Source organism: Protopterus annectens, chromosome 1.part2 (assembly GCF_019279795.1).
Source record: "Protopterus annectens isolate FY-2018-M chromosome 1.part2, PAN1.0, whole genome shotgun sequence".
Taxonomy (NCBI): Eukaryota; Metazoa; Chordata; order Ceratodontiformes; family Protopteridae; genus Protopterus; species Protopterus annectens.
The window spans coordinates 402,272,563-402,299,972 of NC_056727.1; the positions used below are offsets into that span (position 1 = coordinate 402,272,563).

The window sequence follows — 27,410 nt, forward strand, 5'->3', positions numbered from 1 at the left end:
CTTTGGAACAGTTGTCCTTTTCTTGTGAAACAGACTATTTACAAATGGTTGTCTAAGGCTTTTACCTTTTGTTATACTCATGATAACAAAACTATTTCAGGCAGTGTCAAGTCCCACTCCACCAGGGCCTTGGCTTCATGTATGGCTTTTGGAATAGGTTGGAGTCTATAAATATTCTTGAAGCTAGTATTTGGTCCTCTGTATATACTTGTACAAAGAGTGCTTGATTCCTTCTTTAGTCCAGAACAAGCTTTGCTAAGACCATTCTCCATGGCCTCCTGGACTCTTCTCTTTCCACATCCCAAATGTAGTTATCTAAGGTAATTTACCCATATAACTAAGGCTCTTTCAGCAGTGATCAATAAGATGAAGACAGTGCATTGATTATAGTAATGATGGCTCCTAGGTAACACTGACAAGCTATTTGTTTTATCAGCCCACCAACACAGTTAAAGACAAAATAAAATGTGAAAGCAAAGACTGAATGGAACCTAGACTTCTGCTAGTGACATGACCTTGTATAGGCTCAGCCAAATTTGGAATCCCCAGGAGTGTGCTTGCATTGATATGATGACATCTTTGGACCTAGATACCATGCCGTTGCTTATAAGTTAAGTAACAAAGAAGGCAGGAAGAGGAGTGTATCATGACAGAAAAGGACATGCTGAGAGCAGGTGGCAGAAAGGTATTACTTTTGATAATGAAAACAAAGCAAAAAAGTTGAGTACTATACCAAAGTCCAGCCTACGAATCCAAAATCAAATATGCACCAAAAAACACGGCAAAAACACTGCTATTCCTTAAAATCTTTATTGCACATAAACACAAGATGAGCGCTTTCGGGACTTCTCCCTTCATCAGATAAAATTACAATAAAACAACCCCTTCTTTTAAACTAGTGCATATCCAATAGGATTCAGTAAAAAGCCCGCCTATTTTGAAGGGTGGGCTTAACAGGTATCACATCATTTAAACCTGGTGTACGATTGGCCATAAGCTCAATGATCCATCTGGATTCTACTAATTCTGTCAAATGCTTCACATCACCCCCTCTAGTGGTAAGCCTTATGTTTACTATAGCCCTGAAAGTGAATTTGTGTGTGGCATTATCCATCACATGTCTGCTCAAAGCATTATGCACATCCCCATTCCTAATGCTGGATAGGTGCTGTAATATCCTTGTCTTTAACATCTGGTTAGTTTTCCCTACATAAAAACTAGGGCAATGGCTACACTCAGCTAAATATACTATATCCGTCGTTCGACAGGTAGCCCTCCCTTTTAACACAAATTGCCTATGTGTGACAGGATGCTCAAAAATAGTCTTCTTATTAATGTGGCCACAAGCTTTGCACCTCCCACACGGGAATGTGCCCGTCATTGTTGTGGCCACTATATTTTGACTATTTAGCCTTTCTTTGCATAGCAAATCCTTCAGATTCTTGTTTCTTCTATATCTGAAGTTAGGTCTACAACCTACTATATCACTCAACCCTTCATCACTAGTCAGAATTTTCCAGTTATTCTGTACAACATTACAGATATCACCTATGTTGCTACTGTAGGTAAACATTAACTGGGGACTCCTTACAACTATGGGTCTTTTATTTTTGTCCATCTGGGCTGGAGTGCGTCTAAGCCAAGGTTTGTATTTGCTTTCCCTAAAGCCTTTGCTGGTATTTGTCAGCTTATCCACTTTATCTTCCCGATAACCCCTCTGTTGTAAACAGCCCTTAAGTGTAGCTAATTCTTTGTCATAATCACCATTATCCAAACATATCCTGGAGATCCTACTCGCCTGCCCCTGTACAATGTTCGAATATGTGTAACGTGGATGCATGCTATCATATGACAGTATCATGTTCTTCCAACATTCTTTCTTGTATAGCTTTGATGTGAAACCATCTACACTCTGTGCTAAGTTTACATCCAAAAAATCTATGGAATCAAAGGAGGCTTTTAAAGTGAACCTAAAAAATGTTGTGGTCGAGTGTAAAAAACTCACAAATATCTGTAACATGTCCAGATTTCCATTCCATAATATAAAGACGTCGTCCACAAAACGCACATACATCTTTATATATCCCTTCCAAACATCATTACTCAGTATGTGATTTTTCTCCCACTGGCCAAGGACAAGATTAGCATAAGTGTTGGCACAAGGGGTGCCCATGGCTACCCCCTGTGTCTGTCTATATATAGACTCTGCTCCTATGAATATATTGTTCTCCAATACCAATAGCAGAAGTTCCTTTATTAGGCTAATCTTGACCTCAGTAACTCCTAGGTCGTTCAAAAGGGTACTTAACATATCCACTCCATATTCATTGTTAATGACTGTGAATAAGTTGTTTATATCTAGGGTGGCCATCAATAACTTATCCTTCTTATCCATATAATCTACCCTACCCAACTTCATCAAGAAGTCACCTGTGTCCAACAAAATATTCTCAATCCCTTCAACATTCAAAGCCTTCTTTGATTCCATAGATTTTTTGGATGTAAACTTAGCACAGAGTGGAGATGGTTTCACATCAAAGCTATACAAGAAAGAATGTTGGAAGAACATGATACTGGCATATGATAGCATGCATCCACGTTACACATATTCGAACATTGTACAGGGGCAGGCGAGTAGGATCTCCAGGATATGTTTGGATAATGGTGATTATGACAAAGAATTAGCTACACTTAAGGGCTGTTTACAACAGAGGGGTTATCGGGAAGATAAAGTGGATAAGCTGATAAATACCAGCAAAGGCTTTAGGGAAAGTAAATACAAACCTTGGCTTAGACGCACTCCAGCCCAGATGGACAAAAATAAAAGACCCATAGTTGTAAGGAGTCCCCAGTTAATGTTTACCTAACATAGGTGATATCTGTAATGTTGTACAGAATAACTGGAAAATTCTGACTAGTGATGAAGGGTTGAGTGATATAGTAGGTTGTAGACCTAACTTCAGATATAGAAGAAACAAGAATCTGAATGATTTGCTATGCAAAGAAAGGCTAAATAGTCAAAATATAGTGGCCACAACAACGATGGGCACATTCCCGTGTGGGAGGTGCAAAGCTTGTGGCCACATTAATAAGAAGACTATTTTTAAGCATCCTGTCACACATAGGCAATTTGTGTTAAAAGGGAGGGCTACCTGTCGAACGACGGATATAGTATATTTAGCTGAGTGTAGCCATTGCCCTAGTTTTTATGTAGGGAAAACTAACCAGATGTTAAAGACAAGGATATTACAGCACCTATCTAGCATTAGGAATGGGGATGTGCATAATGCTTTGAGCAGACATGTGATGGATAATGCCACACACAAATTCACTTTCAGGGCTATAGTAAACATAAGGCTTACCACTAGAGGGGGTGATGTGAAGCATTTGACAGAATTAGTAGATTCCAGATGGATCATTGAGCTTATGGCCAATTGTACACCAGGTTTAAATGATGTGATACCTGTTAAGCCCACCCTTCAAAATAGGTGGGCTTTTTACTGAATCCTATTGGATATGCACTAGTTTAAAAGAAGGGGTTGTTTTATTGTAATTTTATCTGATGAAGGGAGAAGTCCCGAAAGCGCTCATCTTGTGTTTATGTGCAATAAAGATTTTAAGGAATAGCAGTGTCCTTGCCGCGTTTTTTGGTGCATATTTGATTTTGTATTCGTAGGCTGGACTTTGGTATAGTACTCAACTTTTTTGCTTTGTATTCTGTTCCTGTTGTCTGAGTACTCTACATGCTATGGAAGGGAGGTTGAATGCAGAGGAAACTACCTCCACAGTTTTGCGAGGTGGAACAGGAGAGACTGCTATGTAGAGCTACAAAAAATATACTGAAAGTGAGAACCCGCTTTTGAATTTGGGTTTTGCGCTCCAAGGAGATGGAAGAACGGAGCGACAAGTTCCAGCAGTAGTAGACAAAACTTTTGATGAAATGACTAGAGATCTGAGCTTTAAGGTAAGCAAGCTACAATGTTTACAATGGCAGAACTTTCACCTAGAGGCTTGCATAGATTATGGCATTGTTCCTAGAGGGATGAGGATCCTCTGTATGCCAGCACAGGGTGATCGTTATCCGGATTTACTGGCTAAGTGGCAATCACTAAACATCAGCACTAGTTTCAAATACATGGAGTTGCTGAATGATTATTTTGCACCGGATATTGAAAAGCTGAAAAAAGAAGTAGCTGAGCTTCAGAGTAAGCTGGAAAAAGACTATGTAGATAGAAGGAGCATAGAACGCCTGCATCAATTGTATGCTACTTTTGTTAATAATGATGAACGTTTGAAGAAGCAAAAACTGGGTAAAATACAGAGAGACTTTGAAGATTTTACCAAAGGTAATATCTTCGTTTGGCCCAGAACCAATGGAGTACAGTCGAACGATACTCAGCCCAATGGTAATGTACGCAGATGGGAGAAAGCACGCCAACAGTTTAGTGTGAGACGGAGTGCTAGCACTGTTGTAATGCATCAGCAAGAGGCAGAAGTATTTCACGCAGATCCACCAGAACCTTGTACAGCTAGTGAGCAGATTCAATTGACTTTGCCAGGGACATCGAAAGAATCTCTGCCAGATAGAGATGACAACAATCTGCGACCAGCAGAGTCCATTACCAACTCGGCCTCCATTACTCATTCCACGGAAGTATCAACAGTAACTTGCGCTACAGCAGCTACGCCGATGGATGATTTACTATCAGGAGAAAGTAATATGGGGGCACGACCGAAAACACAACAGGGGAAACAGCATTTTTTGGAGATGCTGCCAGCACCTATGAAGAAAAAAGGTGCATGGAAAAGGTCATTAAGCGAGGACCGGGGCGTGGACAAAAGGAGGAAAATGTTGGACTGACTAATAATGTGGACTTTGGTATTGTTTTTAATTTATCTACATATGTTTTAAATAATGATGAGTTAGCAGTACTTAACAAAGGACTTACCTTTGTGCCCAGCAATAGTAGTGTATATAATGAAATAATAATGGATATCATGCTTTTCTGTCGCAATGTAGCTTTGAAAATGATGTATGGGGATAATGAGAGAGGTAATTTGACCTTAAAGAAACCGAGTAGTTTTGTACCACCACTTACACCCACCCTGAATTTGTTCATTAGGGGATGTGAGCAAGATTTGATAAGATACTTTATTGAAGGAGATACCAGCAGATTTTACAATCTTACTCAAACACAGAGGACAGCATTGCAGAGTTTATGTAATAATAAAGATTTAACAATAAAACCGGCGGATAAGGGTGGGGGGGTTGTTGTGCTAGATACAACCTGGTATAATAGTAGATTGAGAGAACTACTCCAAGACGAAAGCACATACACCCAGATTAATCCATTGAGTGTGAGACAAGCCATAGATAGGGTACACCATGCCCTGCAAAGGCTGAAATTTGAGATGAGAATTACTGATGATATTTTTGACTTTCTTTGGTTAGAGAAAGCAGTCACGCCTGTCTTCAAGGCACTCCCAAAGATTCATAAGTCCCTGGTTAACCCACCAATGAGACCCATAGTTTCAGGGAGGGGGTGGGTGACTGAGAATATCTCTATATGGTTGGAACATCAATTAAAACCCTATGTTGAAGGGATTGAGAATATTTTGTTGGACACAGGTGACTTCTTGATGAAGTTGGGTAGGGTAGATTATATGGATAAGAAGGATAAGTTATTGATGGCCACCCTAGATATAAACAACTTATTCACAGTAATTAACAATGAATATGGAGTGGATATGTTAAGTACCCTTTTGAACGACCTAGGAGTTATTGAGGTCAAGATTAGCCTAATAAAGGAACTTCTGCTATTGGTATTGGAGAACAATATATTCATAGGAGCAGAGTCTATATATAGACAGACACAGGGGGTAGCCATGGGCACCCCTTGTGCCAACACTTATGCTAATCTTGTCCTTGCCCAATGGGAGAAAAATCACATACTGAGTAATGATGTTTGGAAGGGATATATAAAGATGTATGTGCGTGTTGTGGACGACGTCTTTATATTATGGAATGGAAATCTGGACATGTTACAGAAATTTGTGAGTTTTTTACACTCGACCACAACATTTATTAGGTTCACTTTAAAAGCCTCCTTTGATTCCATAGATTTTTTGGATGTAAACTTAGCACAGAGTGTAGATGGTTTCACATCAAAGCTATACAAGAAAGAATGTTGGAAGAACACGATACTGTCATATGATAGCATGCATCCACGTTACACATATTCAAACATTGTACAGGGGCAGGCGAGATAGGATCTCCAGAATATGTTTGGATAATGGTGATTATGACAAAGAATTAGCTACACTTAAGGGCTGTTTACAACAGAGGGGTTATCGGGAAGATAAAGTGGATAAGCTGACAAATACCAGCAAAGGCTTTAGGGAAAGCAAATACAAACCTTGGCTTAGACGCACTCCAGCCCAGATGGACAAAAATAAAAGACCCATAGTTGTAAGGAGTCCCCAGTTAATGTTTACCTACAGTAGCAACATAGGTGATATCTGTAATGTTGTACAGAATAACTGGAAAATTCTGACTAGTGATGAAGGGTTGAGTGATATAGTAGGTTGTAGACCTAACTTCAGATATAGAAGAAACAAGAATCTGAAGGATTTGCTATGCAAAGAAAGGCTAAATAGTCAAAATATAGTGGCCACAACAACGACGGGCACATTCCCGTGTGGGAGGTGCAAAGCTTGTGGCCACATTAATAAGAAGACTAATTTTGAGCATCCTGTCACACATAGGCAATTTGTGTTAAAAGGGAGGGCTACCTGTCGATCGACGGATATAGTATATTTAGCTGAGTGTAGCCATTGCCCTAGTTTTTATGTAGGGAAAACTAACCAGATGTTAAAGACAAGGATATTACAGCACCTATCTAGCATTAGGAATGGGGATGTGCATAATGCTTTGAGCAGACATGTGATGGATAATGCCACACACAAATTCACTTTCAGGGCTATAGTAAACATAAGGCTTACCACTAGAGGGGGTGATGTGAAGCATTTGACAGAATTATCAGAATCCAGATGGATCATTGAGCTTATGGCCAATCGTACACCAGGTTTAAATGATGTGATACCTGTTAAGCCCACCCTTCAAAATAGGCGGGCTTTTTACTGAATCCTATTGGATATGCACTAGGTTAAAAGAAGGGGTTGTTTTATTGTAATTTTATCTGATGAAGGGAGAAGTCCCGAAAGCGCTCATCTTGTGTTTATGTGCAATAAAGATTTTAAGGAATAGCAGTGTCCTTGCCGCGCTTTTTGGTGCACTTTTGATAATGAAGAAATAAAATTGGATTGGCAAATGTATTGGCTTTTGAAAGACACTGCACAATTCTTATCAAAATTGTATGATGCTTGCCAATCTTTAGATATGAAGAATGCTTTGATGGTAACCATGGACATCAACAGTTTGTTCCCGGTCATCACAAATTAATTTGGGTTAAAGGCAGTGAAAGAGTGAGTAATAGGGGCAAGGATATTCTGTTGTTTCTTCTACCTTCATGAAGTTGGCAAGAGAATTCCAAATATAACCAGCCCTTATTATTTCCTGTGTGGTGCAACTCGAGATTTGCTAGCTGGTTTCAGAAGTGAAATAGGAATCTCGGTCGGAAAAAAAACATTAAAGGAAACCTACATACATAAGGAAACGCTGCATATATTTTTCAACATTATTGGTAAATGCTTTACACTTTGGTAACTTTGTGACAGTCTTTACAGGGAAAGCGTCTCCATTTAGGCCAATTTATGGGAATGATATGGTATGTCCAGGACTGTGTGTATCTTGTTAAAGTACTTTTTGGATGTGCATTGGCCGTTGGTAGAATTCTTAATTAAACTGTTTTGTGGAAGTCATTGACTTTTTTGAGTTTGGCGAGGCCGGCCATTTGCAACAACTATGGAGCAGTTTCATTATTGACAACACTTTCAATAGCAAACATCATCAATCGCTTATGTATGTGGATTTAATGAATGCTTTTGTTTTTTTGGAACTGTGAATACCATCGTAGGGTCCGCCATTTCTAACAACTATGAGGCTGGGAAACAGCAACCATTACTAAATGCTTATACATGTATAATTGTTTCAAGTTTTTGGAACTGTGAACATTGTCACCTAGTGGTAAATGTTTAAATGGGACAAGGGCTTTTTGAGTTGCCCATATTTTTTGAACTATTTGAACAGTAGGAAGTATTCAGTCACCCGAGTTTGACGAACACTGTCATTTTCTATTCTTTGAGACTATCATATCTATTGTATGTGGTATCATTGTCTTATGTAAACAAGTGACAGTAATTCTTTAATGTAAATTAACATACAGTATAGAGTGATATGGTGTGGTCTAGAATCTGTACGGCTTTCTGCTGGTCACTGTAAGATATTTTTATATATTTGTGTAGGGGATTATATTACTCATTAGTAAAGGTGGGGAATTATTTACCACAATTGTACATGATTTAGCCTAATCTGGATTGTATCTATACATACTATTTTTGTCTGTTCTCATTATTTGATCACCCAGCAAGTTTCGGCTTGTATGGTGGGAACAAGGTTTTATTTCATGCTTCTATTGTGGGTATATTGACATAATATATCTCACTTATGGCAGTGGTTGTGGACTATTGTTGTCATAACTGGTCAGTTAGTTTCATCTTACCATTGGTTATGATAGGTATTATACTAGTGTGGTTAGCTTTGTATCTAGGAATGTGAGTCCCTTCTTGTTGGTTATATTGTAATTTTTTCAGAAGTGTACCGTAGGTGTGCTGCACTTCTTATATGCTGTACAAAAGCAACAAACAGAATTTGTGCCCGCACAAGTAAGAAATAAACTGAAGGGCAACAACATCTGTTTTATATGTTGTATAAGTTAGTTATTTTACTGTATCTGAATTGAATGTCAGTAGTATAAGAAACCCTACTACTGTATGCATTTACATTCTTATCCGTTTTGACATTGAAATATTTATTTTAATTGTATTCTGCCTGACGTTGTTATTGTATAACTTAAAAGATTTTGTTTATACTGCATGTAATTAAAATTAAATCACACTCTCACTCCATCAAACCCAAAACACCCTCTATTCTAACCACAAAACTTCATATAACTTCTCTCCTTCTACAACCATCCACAGGCCTCTAACACAGAGAACTCACTTACCATGTTACCAACACCACTCTCCCACAACCATATCATCCCATTACTCTTGCCTTCTCTATCCATCTGTCTTTACTTTATCTCCATCATTACCACTTATCACCACCCACTTAACACCATGTACTGTATCAAATCACCCACCCTACCATACACCACAAACAATCCCTCCATACCTGCAAACACACAACTAATTATCTATTACCCCTTAATCTTACAACTCACCTCTCCTATCCATTATACCTCACAATCTAAAAAACACCTTAGCCTCAAATACCACTTCCTAACTATATTCTACCTTAAAACCATCACCAGCATTGCAGCTCATCTACTACTAGGAGGTGATATTCACCCCAACCCTGGCCCAACAAACAACGCCTATACCACACCTGACCCCAATCTCCCATTTAAACACAAATCCACTGATTTACTCATACGAAACCTAAACATTCACAGTATCATAAATAAAATAGAACAGTTACATGGAATCATCTCTGCATATAACCCAGAAATTATAGTGATTACAGAAACATGGCTTAAACCCCACATTAAAGATAACTTCATAACTCCACTTGGTTTCAATATATTAAGAGTAGACAGACCTCACAGAAAAGGTGGTGGCATTGCCCTTCTTTACAAATCCAATTTAAAAGTTCAGCTACTTCAAAAAGAAACCCCAGATTTCAACACTGCCAAGACCCTATTCACCAAAATCCTATTAAATCAGTACAAACAACTAAACCTACTCAGCTTTTATTTACCACCAAGAGACAACATTAAGACACTAGAATCTATACCCCACTGGACTTTGAAAAATTATTATATGGTGCTAGTCACTTGGCTGCCTCGCCATTGAAAAAATATATTGAGCTCTCTGGCTGGCTCGCCATTGAAAAAATAATTATATATTGATCTCTCTCTGCTTACTGCTTGCTGCTTCTTGCTTGGTGTGATGGATTTGAAGTCTTCTTAAGACACTCAGTCTTGCTGGCTGGAGTCTGCTAAAATTCAAAGTCTATTTATATTTGCATTCACAGTCTGTCGCATACAGAAACTTGCAGAATATACACTGATGAGAGAATATACTTTGCAGCACCTGTCTTTAAGAGCAGTAACCAATAACTTTTATAATAAACCAAACTGGACAAATGTTGCAGCTTAAAGTACCATTCCAACTTTACTTCTCATATAGTACAGATGATGTGAGAGATATAACATTTACCTCAGGACTTGTGTACTTACCATACCTCTAACATAACTAGATTTAATACAGACGTTTTATACATATTTTAGTTAAACTCACACCCTCTAGGTTTTGGAAAGATACTGGCTTGATGACGCAAATGCTGACACATCTGTTCTTGTGCAAATGCTGATAAGTAAACTGTCTTCAAGGAAACGCCTTGTGGATTAGAAAAGCACATTTTTAAACTTTCTTAGAAAAGCATGTCCTGTTGTCCAGTGAAAGCAGATTACATTCTTGTCATGTCTGTAAGAAGTTCAGCTTTCTTGGTGTGTGTGTAATACACTCATAAGCAAGTTCCTTATTTTTTTAAGCCACAGTCATTTAGTATGGTTGCTGATCACATATTACTAAACTCTGTTTCTGCATTTAAGCAAGCTTTTTCTTTCAGCATATTTAGAACATAATTAATTTCAGCCTCATATTCATAATATCTAACAATTCCCTCTGTTTTTAAACATACTCAAAACATTTTATACTGATATGTATTTTTTATCACATTATATAGAAAACACAAGAAACAAACTTTTAGTCTTCTTTTGATCAAAATGCAATTTTACATAGTTAATACAATGATATTAAGTATCACTACCAAAACTGAATGTATTTAACAACTTTTTCTTTTGCAGACCATTCTGTGAAAATATTTTATCAGTTATGAGCTGTGTCTGCTTTAGTTTAACTTGATTAATTTATTCTTTTGCAATTACAGAATTTAATTTATGACTTAGAACTGTTTCATTAACTCTTTGCAACTTGTTGAATTAACTATAAGAGACAAGAACCATGTGCTACTGCACGCATTTATATGAACCCAATTTTTTTAAAACATGTTTTTTCACACATATTCATTGCTAGACATTAATTTAATTTGTACTGAATTATTCTGTATTTGTACATACAAAGACTATAAAGTAAATTTAGTCTAATCTTACAAATTTAATAGCATTAATATTGCCCAAAACATATTGAAATAGTGACCAATCTTGTTCAATTTTTTTACATATCTTTACTCTCTCTTGTATAACTGTTATCAATTTTAAGCCATCTCTTGTTTTTTTTTAAACTATCTCTTGTATAACTTTACAGTTTAACAGGTTGTAAATACAATTTAATACTAAAATATCTTATTCTGTCAGGTTCAATCTGTTTACCAATATTTCTAATGCACTAATACCTGTTTTTTCCTCCCCCTAAAAGAGTATTGTCAAGAAGGAACGATATATTATTTCTGCTCTTAACTTTATTTCAGACCCTTTTGCAACACATACTGCTCACACAGTGTGTAAAACTGATAAAGTGCCCCTCCCCCTGTAGTACTGCAGCACTGTTTATCTGCTTTATAATATATGTCAGCCCAACACTTTGGTTATACATTTGCTTCATTAGGTTATTAAACTATAGACCTTTGTCTGATTTGATCATCTTTTCTGTTGCCTTTGCTGTCTACTTCTACTAGTAGTAGTTATTTGTACCCTCCTGTATACTTTATTTGAACTGTATGTATACTATAACCCATCTGTTGGCTATACTTGATGTAACTAAGTTATTTATTTATTTATTTTTTTATTATTTTTTTATCAGTGACATATATGCACAATTGTGATGTTTTATTATAATTACCAAATAGTGTTGCATGTGAACATTTTAACAATTATGTTTTAAATAATAAGTTTTTAGAAAAACTCAAGCCACTTGTCTAGCAGTCTTGTTTCTTATCTTATCTTTTCAACATTTCCTGTAACTATTCATCCAGTTTATGAAGGTCTGAGCTCACATTTCAGTTAACCCTTTTTAGCATTTTTCCTTTAATCATATATATTTTTTTAACTTTTGATTTCAGTATTTTTATTTATTTATTTAACTGTTCTGACATTCATTTTAAAAAGACTGTTTGACTAATACCATCCGTGATTTTATTTCTTTTTAAAATTCAGAACTTTAACTGTTTGGTGTGGTGTTACTATACAATTATATAAAAAATGTAAAAAAATAAATAGATATTAGCTTAACAAACACATTTATATATTTACATTATTTATATTTGCTGTTGTCTGCCTGTTATTCTTGTGTGTTGTATAAAAAGAAAATGCATGCATGTCAGTCTTGTGACTTTAAATCATTACTCTTATTAACTATTTTTATTATATACAAGAACTGTTTTGTTTACCTTTTGACTATGCTATGAGAATGTCAGTCATATGCTCTACTTTACTGTAGTACTGATAAATATATTGCTTTAATTGAATGGAAGTTTTAAACATTTGAGAATGATTTGTATTTCACCATCCTACCATGTAAGCTTAACCATTTTCAAAACACAAACATATTATAAAATATATTTCTTTTGTACAGATCAGCTGTAGTTTCCTACTCTTTCCCAATGTATGAAGGAAGTCAGTCTCTGTCAGTTCAGCTAATCTATTTTCTTCATCTTGTAACTGTTGTTTAAGAGTCTCCTCATGGTCTGCCTGATATGTCTCAGGAACCTGTTCTGCTGAATCTGAAACTCCTATGCACTTTTGAAAAAATGTTTGTATAACTTGTCTAAATTTCCTGAACTCATTGTGTCTCTTTTTAGAAGTTTACTACATTTTTTGTAACAAAATGTACTAAGGGTTCTATCAGTAACTGATTTGACTCACATGTGGTGACAGGACGTAACTGTTCAACATCTGAATATAATGGAAACACTTTAGCCTTAGTTAATTCTTTATCATGAACAGATCTGTCTTCACAGTCTATTGTTTTATGACATAATACACAAAATGCAGTTTTTGTTGAATCACACAATAAACATTTGTCATATTTCACATGGTTTTCTTTGAGATACCAGTTAAATATTGTAATACATTTGCATAATGCCTTACTATCAACCTGCCCTAATAAGGTTTTACATTTACTAATGTGCTGTGTATACCAACATTGCAATTTTTTACATTTGCTTGAATTATGCATGAAAATATCCATACTGTCTAATTAAACATCCAAACTGTCTAAGATATGCAAACTGTCCAATATCCAAACTGTCGAATAGCATCCATACAAAAAAATGTGACATAGAAAAAAGTCTTACCAGTGAGCAAGAAAACAGGTGATCAGGCTGTTGTTGCAGATGGCTGGACATTTTTCAAAGTCACTTGAGAAGCTGGGAAAGCACAACAGGCAGTGGACTGTTGGGCTAGTGGATATCCACCTTTTCTTTAGTGAAATTATGGCACTGCGACTGGAACTTCTGTCTCACTCTGGATGTAGACGTCTAAAAAACTTTACTACTGCAAGCTGCATAAACTGAAATACTTCTGTTCAGAATTGACACATACGTACAAATATTAGTTACTGCAATGTAACTGAAGTAACTCTCTGCAGGGCTTACCATCACTCCCTCTGTGTTTGAATGCAGAGTATAGGTTCAGATGCAGATTTTTAGGTTCAAATGCAGATTTTAGGTTCAAATGCAGGCTAGCTTGCCATTGAAAAATTATATGGCTCTTGACACTCAGCTGGCTCATCATTGAAAAAATATATTGAGCTCTCTGGCTGGCTTGCCATTGAAAAAATAATTATATATTGATCTCTCTCTGCTTACTGCTTGCTGCTTCTTGCTTGGTGTGATGGATTTGAAGTCTTCTTAAGACACTCAGTCTTGCTGGCTGGATTCTGCTAAAATTCAAAGTCTAGTTATATTTGCATTCACAGTCTGTCACATACAGAAACTTGCAGAATATACACTGCTGAGAGAATATACTTTGCAGCACCTGTCTTTAAGAGCAGTAACCAATAACTTTTATAATAAACCAAACTGGACAAACATTGCAGCTTAAAGTACCATTCCAACTTTACTTCTCATATAGTACAGATGATGTGAGAGATATAACATTTACCTCAGGACTTGTGTCCTTACCATACCTCTAACATAACTAGATTTAATACAGACTTTTTATACATATTTTAGTTAAACTCACACCCTCTAGGTTTTGGAAAGATACTGGCTTGATGACGCAAATGCTGACACATCTGTTCTTGTGCAAATGCTGATAAATAAACTGTCTTCAAGGAAACGCCTTGTGGATTAGAAAAGCACATTTTTAAACTTTCTTAGAAAAGCATGTCATGTTGTCCAGTGAAAGCAGATTACATTCTTGTCATGTCTGTAAGAAGTTCAGCTTTCTTGATGTGTGTGTAATACACTCATAAGCAAGTTCCTTATTTTTTTAAGCCACAGTCATTTAGTATGGTTGCTGATCACATATTACTAAACTCTGTTTCTGCATTTAAGCAAGCTTTTTCTTTCAGCATATTTAGAACATAATTTCAGCCTCATATTCATAATATCTAACAGACTTCCCATTCACTGTCCCAAGAAACTGTACTCCTAGGTGATGTCAACATAGACTGGAACACCATACACTCACCCATAGCCACTAACCACATAAACCTATATAATTTTGTAGAATTTATACACTCACCCACAAGAATTGACAAAACCACCAAACGTGAATCCACCTTAGACTAGATCCTGACTAACCAGCCCAGTACTGACCACCTAACGGGATACTACCTGATTCCCTCAGTGACCATAACCCAACCGTTCTCCTTTGGCACAAACTAAAACCTACTGACACCCCCGCTCTCTTACAAATCTGCTCCCACAAAAACTTCTCTCCAGTACAATTCTCAGAAGACCTAAAATCCTGTGACTGGGCTCCTATAAAAACCCTTCCCCTGGATATTGCAGTAGAATACTTTAATGCCAAATTCATAGGAATTTTAAACCAAATAGCCCCACTGAAAACAATAAGAATGCGAAGTAACCCTGCTCCCTGGTTAAACAAAGCCACAAAAATCTTGCTCAAGACTAGAGACAAAGCTTGATTAACTTGACAAAAATACAAAACTCCCAAAACTAGACAAAGCTTTGCTGAGCTCAGAAATAAAGCAAAAAAACAGGTCAGGTTGGACAATATAAACCACTATATTTCCCTACAAAGGAAACATAACAACAACCCACAGAAATTCTGGGCTGCAGTGAACAACATTCTCCAGCCTGGACAAGTCACCACTCCACCCCCAGATATAAAAGGTATTGATTCACATATAGCCTCTAGTTTCAATAACTACTTTAGCTCTTCAGTACTGAACCTGGTAAGTGCAATATTACCCACAACCCAACCTTAACCTTTAAACTACCAGATTAACATCACCCCCTTCACACTCACCCCAGTACCGACATCTACCATTCAAAATCTCTTAGCTAAACTCAAATCTACCACCCTAGCTGCCGACAGTCTTCTAGCTAAATATCTACAAATTGCATCCAAGGCCATCACCTACCCCATCTCCCTACTTATTAACAGATCTATCACCCTGCATACTATTCCTTCATTATGGAAAACCTCATATATCATCCCTCTCCACAAGGGAGGTCCATCTACTGACCTCTCCAACTACCGTCCCATTGCAATCCTATCACCTCTCTCAAAAATTCTAGAAAATGTATCCACCACCAACTCCTTACCCACCTGCTAACCAACAACCTTCTAACTAAAACCCAACATGGATTCAGACCTTCCCATAGCAGCAACACTGCCCTAATTAACTTTTCCAATACCATAAACTCGCACAGAAACCAGGGAAAGCGGTCTCTGCCACTTTCTTAGGCCTATCCAAGGCATTTGATAAAGTTTCCCAAAACAAACTCCTCACCTGTCTAGCAGAACTCAACCTTGATGACCCCTCTCTACAATGGTTTAACAGTAACCTAAACAACCGGTCACAATCTGTCAAATGGGGCAACTCCCTATCCCCCATTCCCTGTCACATGTAGTGTCCCACAAGCTTCAATCCTTGGCCCCCTTCTCTTCAACATATTTACAAATAATCTCCACCTAGTTACCACTAAAGCCAACATTGTCCAGTATGCAGATGACACTACCCTAATCTGCTCAGCAACAAACATCCAATTACTTCAAAGTAAAGACCAATAATCCTTCACTGAGGTAGAGAACTGGCTAAACAACTACCAACTAATACTAAACCCCAAAAAAACACAGCTAATACTATTCCACCCAACCAAACACTGCAACACCACCTTTACCATCATGTCTACCAATGGCACCCTCATCACTCCAGTAACTGAGGCTAATCTCTTAGGCATCACTATTGATCATCAACTTAAATACACCAAGCACATATCCCAAACTATCTCTAAAAAACTAGGTTGCTTATATCATTGCAAACTATTCCTAACCCCTGAAACTAAAACAACAATAACCAGAACTCATCTCTTATCAACACTACTTATGCCTCTCCAGTTCTCACCAATATTAACAAAACCAACCTGAACAAACTCTCTACGTGCTACAATAAAACAGCTAGGTTCGCTGCCAATAATAGATCACATTCCCACCATTGCCTATCCCTAACTAAACTGCACTGGTTAGAATTTCCAAACCTCCTACACTATCACCAACTGATCATAGCCCATCAAATTCTCTTCCATCCGGAGAAGTGCCCTGCCCTTGCCGACATGCTAAACTTTCACAACCCTAAAAGGGAGCTACGTTCATGTATCAAAAACCTGACTGAAGTTAATCCATGCAAAAACAGTTCTGGGGAGGCCTTATTCTCCCATGATGTTGCCAAAGCATGGAATACCCTCCCACCTGAACTCGGCTACAAAGCCACACAAGCACCTTCAAAGGCCTTCTTAAATTACACCTCAATACTAACCTCTCTGCAACTGCAAAGACCCCCCTTGAAGACACACTTTTTCATATGTAAGTGACCCATTGAAGCCTTTAAGGCATACACTATACTCTCACCTGAAATGTACTTTTTGTATATGTTGTAAATAATGGTACTACACCTGAGTATCTTATTATTCTGCATAATTGTTTTTTGTACTTCATTGTTTCTCTTATCTTGTATGCCAGTTTTATTGTTATCTAAAGCATGTATGTACACTGTTATTTCTTTGGAGCTTTTCTCCCTAGGACTTCAATGAAAAAGGACACATGATGTCCAGTTGGACTTATCGTGGTAAAATAAATGTTAAATAAATAAATAAAAAAATAAATGAACATACAGTTAAATGTTAAACTTACCATAACAGTAGATGTTTGAAGGATCACTGCTGCATTAGCAGCTCCTTCCATCCCTCCATTCCCCTTGATTTTTGTTGCACTGTTTATGGCTAGGTGTGGACATTTATTTATTTATTTTGTTATTCTTGGTATTGTCCTTTCAGGGCTCAGCCTCCATCTGTCTGCTTGCAGGAAAGCTTTGAAGGGCTTCACACCCGGACTTGCCTTTTAGTCAACTTAGCTTGAGTTGCCTGACAGTTTGGACTAGTGAAAGTTGCACTAAAGCTTTGGAAGCTGACCAGTTGTTATATCCTTTGCAGGATATAACCCATATGGCTAAGGCTGCTCCAGAAGTGATCATTTGAACATCTACTGTTACTGCAAGTTTAACTTACACAACTGTACTTTCTTGAAAAATTGTCCTTACCACCTTTTGAACCTGCAAGCACAAGCTGATATCAAGTTCCTAACATGAAAAACTATTTTGCTTATTACTCTGACATCTGCAGGGTGAGTTTCTGAGCCACAAGCTCTCATGGTGGGACAACTTCACCTAATTTTCCACAGGAGTAGGTTGTGTTATGCACTAATTTTTCTTTCCTGCTAAAAGTGGTCTCAGAACTCACTCTCAGCCATTGTGTATTAATCTCCCTGCATTCCTTCCAGAACCTAAGAATAAGGGAGAATGTATACTTCATACTTTGGATGTGCACTGGTAGCTCAGGTGCTATCTTGATAGAACAAAATCCTTTTGGACAGCCAAAAGACTTTTTATTTCTTTCTGAGGGGCAAAGATTGGTCAGCTTATCTCTAAGCAAACCACTGCATGTTAGTTGTCCTCTGGTATTTTTTTTTTTTTGTTACATCCTCCATGGCAAGGTATATTCCACCCTGTATCATAGGTAGGGAAGGGCAAAAGTGGAACTGTTCGAGGCACAAAGTGTTAGAGGGTATGATCCAGTCAGCCACCCATCATCTTAATTGCTTTTACTGCAATAATGGCTTTTAAGAGCTGGTATTGCATTTGCAGTCAAACGAATGCTGTAACCTTCCATGTGTGGTCTAACTATAACAACAGTTTGCTATAGTTAAATATAAAAAAATCTTTTTAACTAAAACCAGCGAGCTGTAACACTTTCTGAAGGATATAAACTGTAGCAAATACTTGCTACATTTGTAACAAGCAGTTGCTACAGTTTAAAAGAGAAAATATTTTGTTTTAGGTAAAACTTGAACACTGTAGCACTTCATGCAGTATATAAAATGTAGCAACTGTTTGTTACGTTTGTGACAAGCAACTCAGCAATTTATTACAGTTTTAATGTAAAAAAAAAAAAAAAAAAAAAACTTTTTTTTAAGTAAAACCTGAACACTGTAGCACTTCATGCAGGATATAAACTGTAGCAGTTTATAATAGAAGTTTTTTACCATAATGTAAGGATGGCTGAGGGCAGAGCATTGAAACAGGATCTGAATGGCTTGGGCAGGAGGGAGGGAGAATGTGCTGTATCTGGCTACGTGGGTGGTGTATCAGTAAAAAGAACAGATTTTGTTTCTTTTGTTATTATCTTGAAGAGCTGGGTGGGGGTATTGTGGAGAAACATCCTGCAAGTTTTGCAGAAGTCATTTTCATTTTTTAATTTCACATGAAGAGCTGAAGTGGTGGGGAGCTGGTCTGTGGGACGGGCACAGGACACTGGTTAAGCCAGCTATTCTTCTGCATTTCACCAGGGCCTCTTCCTATTCAGTGGCATATTGGAAAGGATTGGACTTTTGAAGCATTATATTGACAGCAAATTGGTTCTCTGTCCATACCTTTAAGAAGCACTACATGTTGGATGCATTTTCTAAATCCAGAGCAGACTTCATGCAGAACATTCATCAGGGGCTCATAAACCTTTGTTCTTCCTCCTCCTCCCAGGTTGGGTAAACTTTTGGGATTTACCCATATGGCAGTAAGGCAGTGTATTTGCTGAACATAGTTGTTTAAGTCCTACTTACCTGTAACAGTAGATGGTTGTAGAATACATTGCCTTACTGGCAGTAACCTCCCACCAGCCCCCTTTTGTTGGATGTTTTGGATGTGTATAGTTTATTGTTACAGTTGCTGCTGAGTTTTGTTTAGCAGCCTTAGTTTTTGCATGTGTGTGTGTGTGTGTGTGTGTGTGTGTGTGTGTGTGTGTGTGTGTGCGTGTGTGTGCGTGTGTGTGTGTGTGTGTGTGTGTGTGTGTGTGTCTTTTGGTTTGAAACTTAGGTGTTCACAAAACTTACATTTTCATCTGGTTTTCCTGCTGGAGTCTAGAGAACTAAAAGAGTCCTATCTGTGAGTTTGAAGGGCAGTCCTGGTCATGCCAAGTGATTGGTCCTCTACACCCACAAACAAGCAATTGGAAGAGCTCTGCTTAGATGGACTGCCACAGGGAGGGTAGTAGGGCACTACTACTCATATGCCAGTAAGGCAGTGGGTTCTATGAACATCATTATGAAAACGTTAACAAGAGACATGTAGACAACATGATTCAGAGCGTTTATGATGTGTTAAACAAGCTGTTTAAATCTGGTATCATAGATAAAAGTTTGCATGATTTTTTTTTTGTTGGACACCCCCTTATTCCTGTCATCAGTGGCCTTCCTAAGCTGCATTAAGACCTTGTCATCCTCCTTTTAGACCCATAGTCACAGGTCATGACTGGTGCACTGAAACAATATTTATTTTTCTTGGAAAACAACTGAGACCTATTTTTAACACTATTTCACGTGTTAAGAGACATTAAGCAGTTTTTAGAAGACTTATTTGCAGCTCACAAAGCATATTTTTGTTTGTTACAATGGCTTTATCTTCTCTGTTTACTGTAATTCCTAATTACATGGGTATAATTTGTGTTAAAAAGTTTTTGAATGCCTTTTATGATTTTGCCGAAGCTAAAATTTAATTAATTTTAGTGTTATTAGACATGGTATTAGTGAATAATGTGTTTTTATTTAACAACAAATTTTATTGGCAGAAGCATGGCATAGCTATGAGCACATATTGTACCAATAGCTATACCAATGCTGTCATGATGACCTGGGGACAGGAATTTTTGTGATCAATGGTACATATAAGGAGTTTATTTCATTTTATTGCAGATTTGTGGATGATTTATTATTTCGTAGAGTGGGTCCACTGAACAGTTCCATGACTTTATGGACTATATTAATAGTAGTACAATACATTTCCAGTTTTCTTCTGAAATGTCTAGTACAATATACATTTTTTAGATGTACACATAGGAAAGAATGATGATGGTATTTATACAAATGTGTTCAGAAAACCATGCTATCATAACCATCTTCTTCATAGGGGAAGTATGCACTCACCACACATTTTTAAGAAGGTAATCCACAGTCAGGCATTTAGGGTGTCCCGGTTAAGTGCACTTGATAGTGATTACCAACATCACACTAATAATTTGAGAAAAGCATTTACAGAGAGAGGCTGTCAGAACAAAGAAATTGCTGAAAATATTGAAGCTATAAGGAAAGTGAGAGATAGCAGTGCCAAACCCTATTTTTCCAGCCAAATAACTAAGTTAAAAGAGGCAGTAGTGCCACAGGATTTTGGCAAGGATATGAAGCTGAGAATAACCCATGTTTTATGCAAGGGATAATGTTAGGTATCAGAGAGCTATTGAGAGACATTGGAAAAATCTAATAACTGATGAAAGTCTTAGGGGAATTTTAGATACCAAACCAAGGATTATATATAAAAAGATGACATCTCTTATGAACCATCTTTGCTACCCTAAAACTCATAGAACTGAGAGTAAATAAGAGAACATTTCCCTGTGGCAAATGTGCTGCTTGCAAGTAGATAAATACTACCAACTTGTTTTTACATCCTGATCAGAAGAAAGAATATACATTTAATATATATGCAACCTGTAGTTCAGAACACATAATTTATTTAGCTTCTTGCATAGTGTGTGCTAAATTTTATGTTGGGAAAACAGATAGAGCCCTGCATGATCACATAAAAGAACATGTTTATCATATTAGTAAGAGCAGCCAAAATACTGCCCTTTCTAAACATGTCATGGAGACATATTTGGCACACAGATTTTTATTTATAGCTATTGGTAGAGTGTGAGAGTGCCAGATGTGGTGATATTAGAAATATTACTGAACAACTGGAAGCCAAATGGATAATCAGGCTCAGAAGCGATTATGGACATGGGTTGAATGACAGGGTGCCCATTAAACCTAAACTAAAGAGTAGACGCCTACTCAGATGAAGTAATAGTATTTAGTAGAGAGTATTTGTGTAGCTACTTTTTTAAAAGGAGTTTATATTTATTTTAGATATATTGTTTTTATTCATTTTATATGTTTTTTAGTTAGTGTGCATAATGCTGTATATTGGTAGGACTGTGTCTCTTTTACAGTTAAGTGAAATGCATCATGTGATCTGTTTATTACAGTAGTGGTTCCCAAACTTTTTCTATTCTCGGCTCCCTTGCTGAATCCAGGTTTTCCCAAGGTGCCCCCCCTTGCAGCTCGCATAAAATGCATATTTCATTTATTTATTTATTTGACATTTGTTTAACGAGACTGCCTGACTGGACTAAGAGACCTGGGGAGAAAAGTTCAAAAGTACAATAAAAAGATTTATTCAACAGCAAAAACCAAGTGTCCACCAGAGCTGATAAAATAATTTTTTTTTAATGCAAAGGATAAGCACTTTCACACATAGTGCTTCTTCAGATCCATAAAAAAGCATCACAGGTGTATTCATTATATACTAAAACAAAAATCAATCAGCCAACCATGGAACAGCAGCAATTACTGATGTATACTCTTCTTTTTTAAAACTGGTTTTAAAGGTACACGTGTTAATCCCTGGCAGTTTATCTGCCTGCAATTTAACAATCCATTTAGATTCTGCATTCTCTAATCTATTATTGTAATCACCCTTTCTGTTATCCATTGGTAACAACTGTAGAACACTAAATACAAAAGAATGTCCTGGTGCAGAAGATATGTGTTTTGCTAAGACATTAAGAGTGTTCAAACCTTTAATATCACCTGCATGCTGCAGGATGCGTTCTTTCAACATTCTCACTGTTTTCCCCATATAAAAAGATGTGCATAACTTGCACCTAGCCAAATAAATCAATCTCTTCAAGGTACAAACAGCATAAAAACAAGGCTTAAATGTAAAATTAAAAACAGGATATTGAAACTCATATACAGAAGCTCAACAAAAGTAAAAAAGTAGTACTGCCAAGAACGCACAAAACACGGAGCCTGAACACACTCTGTTACACCAGTTGACTAAAAGTCTCGTACTGCAATAGTTTAAGAATGTGCAGTAATCCAAATTATTTGATTAAGCGTTTAATTGTAGAATCCACTTTTTGTCAAGGCAACACCTCAACTTCTTCAGAACAAACAATCAGACATTATAGTCCAGCCCATTTAAATACGATGAAACCAAGTCACATGTTTGAATAAATTAAATACATTGACATTTAAAAAAATTAATTTAACTATATTCAATACATAATTTATGTTTATGTTACGAACCATTGTTGTTAAAAAGTTACTATAAATGTGTTAGTTAAAATGTAACATATGAAAATATACAAAGATGAATGTTTAAAAACATATTACTTGTGTAATCACGTAAAGTATACCCATATTAGATGGTCAAAAAAATTTTTTCAATGACAAAGACTTTAAACATTATCAAAAACATAATCAAAAACATAAACATAATACAGCTCACAAACGTGTAGAACATAAAAATGTACTATAATCTATATAAATTCTAAAACTTCTACATGTACAAATATTACAAATATAATATAATATATTCCTAAGTCCAATGTAAACAGCACATATTAATTCTTTGATAACTTACTTTATCTCATTAGATTCTTTAACCGCAAAATGCACATAATCGAGCATGTTTCATTTAAACCTTGATATTGGTAGGCATTTGACCTCAATTGCCAAAGTAATTCACTCTCTTCTAATTTTAGTGATTCTGGTCCACCCCTCCCGTCACTTCTTAATTGATGAATAACTCCAAATTTGCATGTATGACCTGGATGCTCGTTCACATGTCTAGCCAATGCGTTTTCTAATTTACTGTTATCTATACAGTAAATGTGTTCATGAATTCTTTTGCCCATCTTACCAATATAGAAATCTGGGCAAAGTGAACACTTGGCTAAATAGACTACTTGTTTACTCGTACAGTCAAATCTTCCTGGTGTTTTAAATTTCCTATTACCTATAGTAAAATAAGTGCTTGTGTCTATATATTTACTTATTTATTTATTTACAAATACGGCACATACCACACTTAAACATCCCATCTCTATTACTAGGGGTCCTAAATTTAGTCTCTAAAATAGATTTCAAGTTATTACCTTTCCTAAAAAACATTTTAGGTAATAAAGGAAATAAGTCCCTAAGATGGCCATCCTTCATAAAGATGTCCATCAATTAAGAAGTGACGGGAGGGGTGGACCAGAATCATTAAAATTAGAAGAGAGTGAATTACTTTGGCAATTGAGGTCAAATGCCTACCAATATCCAGGTTTAAACGAAACATGCTCAATTATGTGCATTTTGCGGTTAAAGAATCTAATGAGATAAAGTAAGTTATCAAAGAATAAATATGTGGTGTTTACATTGGACTTAGGAATATATTATATTATATTATATTTGTAATATTTTATTACATGTAAAAGTTTTAGAATTTATATAGATTATAGTACATTTTTATGTTCTACACGTTTGTGAGCTGTATTATGTTTTTGATTATGTTTTTGATAATGTTTAAAGTCTTTGTCATTGAAAAAAATTTTTTGACCATCTAATATGGGTATACTTTACGTGATTACACAAGTAATATGTTTTTAAACATTCAACTTTGTATATTTTCATATGTTACATTTTAACTAACACATTTATAGTAACTTTTTAACAACAATGGTTCGTAACATAAACATAAATTATGCATTGAATGTAGTTAAATTAATTTTTTTAAATGTCAATGTATTTAATTTATTCAAACATGTGACTTGGTTTCATCATATTTAAATGGGTTGGACTATAATGTCTGATTGTTTGTTCTGAAGAAGTTGAGGTGTTGCCTTGACGAATAATCCTGCATTCTACAATTAAACGCTTAATCAAATAATTTGGATTACTGCACGTTCTTAAACTATTGCAGTACGAGACTTTAAGTCAACTGGTATAACAGAGTGTGTTCAGGCTCCGTGTTTTGTGCATTTTTGGCATATACAGAAGCTATAAACTTACATGCTTTACAATGCCTACATGGATAAGTACCTAAACGTCCAGAAAGAGGCACTGTTAACTGAGTAGATTTATAACATAAATGTCTCTTAAGGAAGATATTCTTCTTAAATGTATAACCAGGTTTCACCCACAATTCATCTAACTTTATCATCTGACAAGAAAACAGGCCAATATTTCTTTACAACATCACATACTTCTTGCATGTTATTACCATAGGTTAATGCAAGTTTAACACTAGTAGAAGCAGTATCTAATGCATTAGTCTTACCAGGAACATAAGAGTGGTTAAAATAGGGTTGGCCTTTGTCAGAACGCATGTTAATAACCATGTTATAACTATCTTCAAGCGTTTCAAAACTATAACCTCTAACAGATAAATCTCCCTTAAGACAAAGCAACAATGCCATGAAGCTATGCACCACCACTGACCAGCTTCTTTGTGGAGGCGGCCTCATCATTCCTGACTTTGTGGGTCTTATCTGTGAGTAAGATGTCTATCCAGTGTGTTATAAGGGGGTTTATGCCTAGTTCTGTAAGTCTGTTGGCAATGTCAAAGAAGTCCACCAGGTTTAGTAAGCATGACCTTCCTTTGACAAAACCAAACTGGGGTGGATCCAGTACTGTGGTGGATCTAGTGAGGTCTCCTATTGTCCTTATTGATAATTTCCATGATAATTCTTTCTATAGCTTTGCAAATATGACTAGTCAGACTAAACTATAAGCGACATATTTTATAGTATGTCATTGCATTAAGAAGACTCATTTATCCTTGCAGGACACAGATCACACTGCATTAATGGAAGCAGCGAGGGAAGGTGCAGTAGATGTTGTGCGTTCCATACTGCAAAGAAAAGGAGATGTCAATGCTTTGGATAAAGGTCGAAATCATGCAGCTCATTTTGCTGCTAAAGGAGGGTTCTTTCAGGTATGTGTTCATTGTAATAATGGTAAATATATGTGAATATGATAATGATTTATAGCTGAAGCTCTAAAATGTATTATGATTAACAGTGTCTTTATTTCATATATTTATTGTGAGCTTCCTAGAAGTAATTCACATTTTTCAACATTCAGATAGTCACAGAAAAATCACTTCAAATTAGTCTGTAAGTAATTTCAGCAGTTACTGCATAATTTCAGAAATTTGTGTGCAGTAGATTTTCTTTGACTAGATTTGCTTTAAATGCTTTAGCAGTGAAATATCAATATATAATTTTTTGTCAAGTACAGTGGATGAAATTAATCTGATATTTTTTTGTTTGAACATAATACAATATTTCTCAGGTTTCATTTTTAAATAACTAGTCCTTGTGAAACAGCCTGACCTCAAAAGGTAACACTAAGCATTTAATTCAGTGCATTGTGCTGTTGCAGTGATTCTGCTACTGTTGTTTCCACTAATATGAAAATAAAGCTATAGAAGCATTTGTCTCATTCCTACAAATCCTGTTGTTTGACTTTCAGTGTTATAGAGAGCAAGAATGAGAAAGTGAACATTTAAGTGTGAAGTGTCCAGCCCTTTACACCTTAGCGCATTAATGAGCATATTCATTAGTAATGGTCATCACTGCTGCAAGATTTGTATATCTATATATTTATTGTAATCACTTGATGAAGGCTGACATTGGTCCTGTTCCAGATTCTTAAGAAGTTTTATGCTTCCCTTTTCATGAGAATGTAGCCAAAAGATGTGGCCGTCAGAATGCAGCTCCGCAGTCTGTGTGATATCACTTGAGAATGTCACTACAAGTGCTCTTGAGACTGACAGTTCTACAAAAGATAATTATCTTCAGTGACTGCTTTAGAAAAAAACACAAAATTAAAAAACTGTGTTCATTTATAAAAATCATGTGGCCATCTATAGGGAAAACAAAAAAAAAATTTCTGGATGTTTATTTAGCCTTCCTGTTTTTAGCTGTAATGTTTGAATCTGTAGTGGAAACTTAGAGTAAAGATAAATAGGTCTCCAGGAATGCACACATTTTAAAAAAAGTTAGGACTATGGAGCATCCTAAATTTAAGAGGCAGGTCCTAGGTACTCCTGAGCTTAGAATGGCACCACTTGCTTCCTTATCAGATTCAGGCATTTTCTTCTGAGCTGAGACCTGCATGAGTTTCTCTTCTTTCTGAAATAGCCATTATTTTAAAAACGCTTAAGAGTTTAGGTACCCTGTCCTGAACTTACACCTGCTTGAGTACCTCTACTCCCCTGACTATTTCTGTTTTTAGTGATTATCATAACCCTAAACAGATTCAGAAAATAGTTCAAAAACTGAAAAAATGGAATTTCCCCTTCAGTAACACTGATTCCCAGTAACCACTATGAGAACTGACACTCCAGTAATTTTGGATTGAGAAACCACTGATGTTTCTCTCACTTCCTTTCTGAAATTCTTTGCGGTGACACTGATCCACATTCAAACAGGAACCAAACTCTTTTGTTAGGAAATGGATGTCTATCACTAGACATAGCAGATGCAGAAAGCTGTGAGGGCTAGGTGTTGGCTACCCAGGCACCGCAATCATCTGTCTACAAGTACATAGTACAGCTGTACTTTGACTTCATATGGTCTGGTTTTAAGTCCGAGT

General features: G+C 36.5%; 1 protein-coding gene across 1 annotated transcript in view; it reads left to right on the plus strand.

Moving 5' to 3' along the window:
• ANKEF1 (ankyrin repeat and EF-hand domain containing 1) overlaps positions 1–27,410 on the plus strand; it is a 1,352,638-nt gene that overhangs the window by 435,389 nt on the left and 889,839 nt on the right. The window contains exon 4 of the mRNA XM_044056684.1: positions 25,597–25,746. Within this exon, the coding sequence (XP_043912619.1) occupies positions 25,597–25,746 (150 nt within the window). The remainder of the gene's footprint in view (positions 1–25,596; positions 25,747–27,410) is intronic.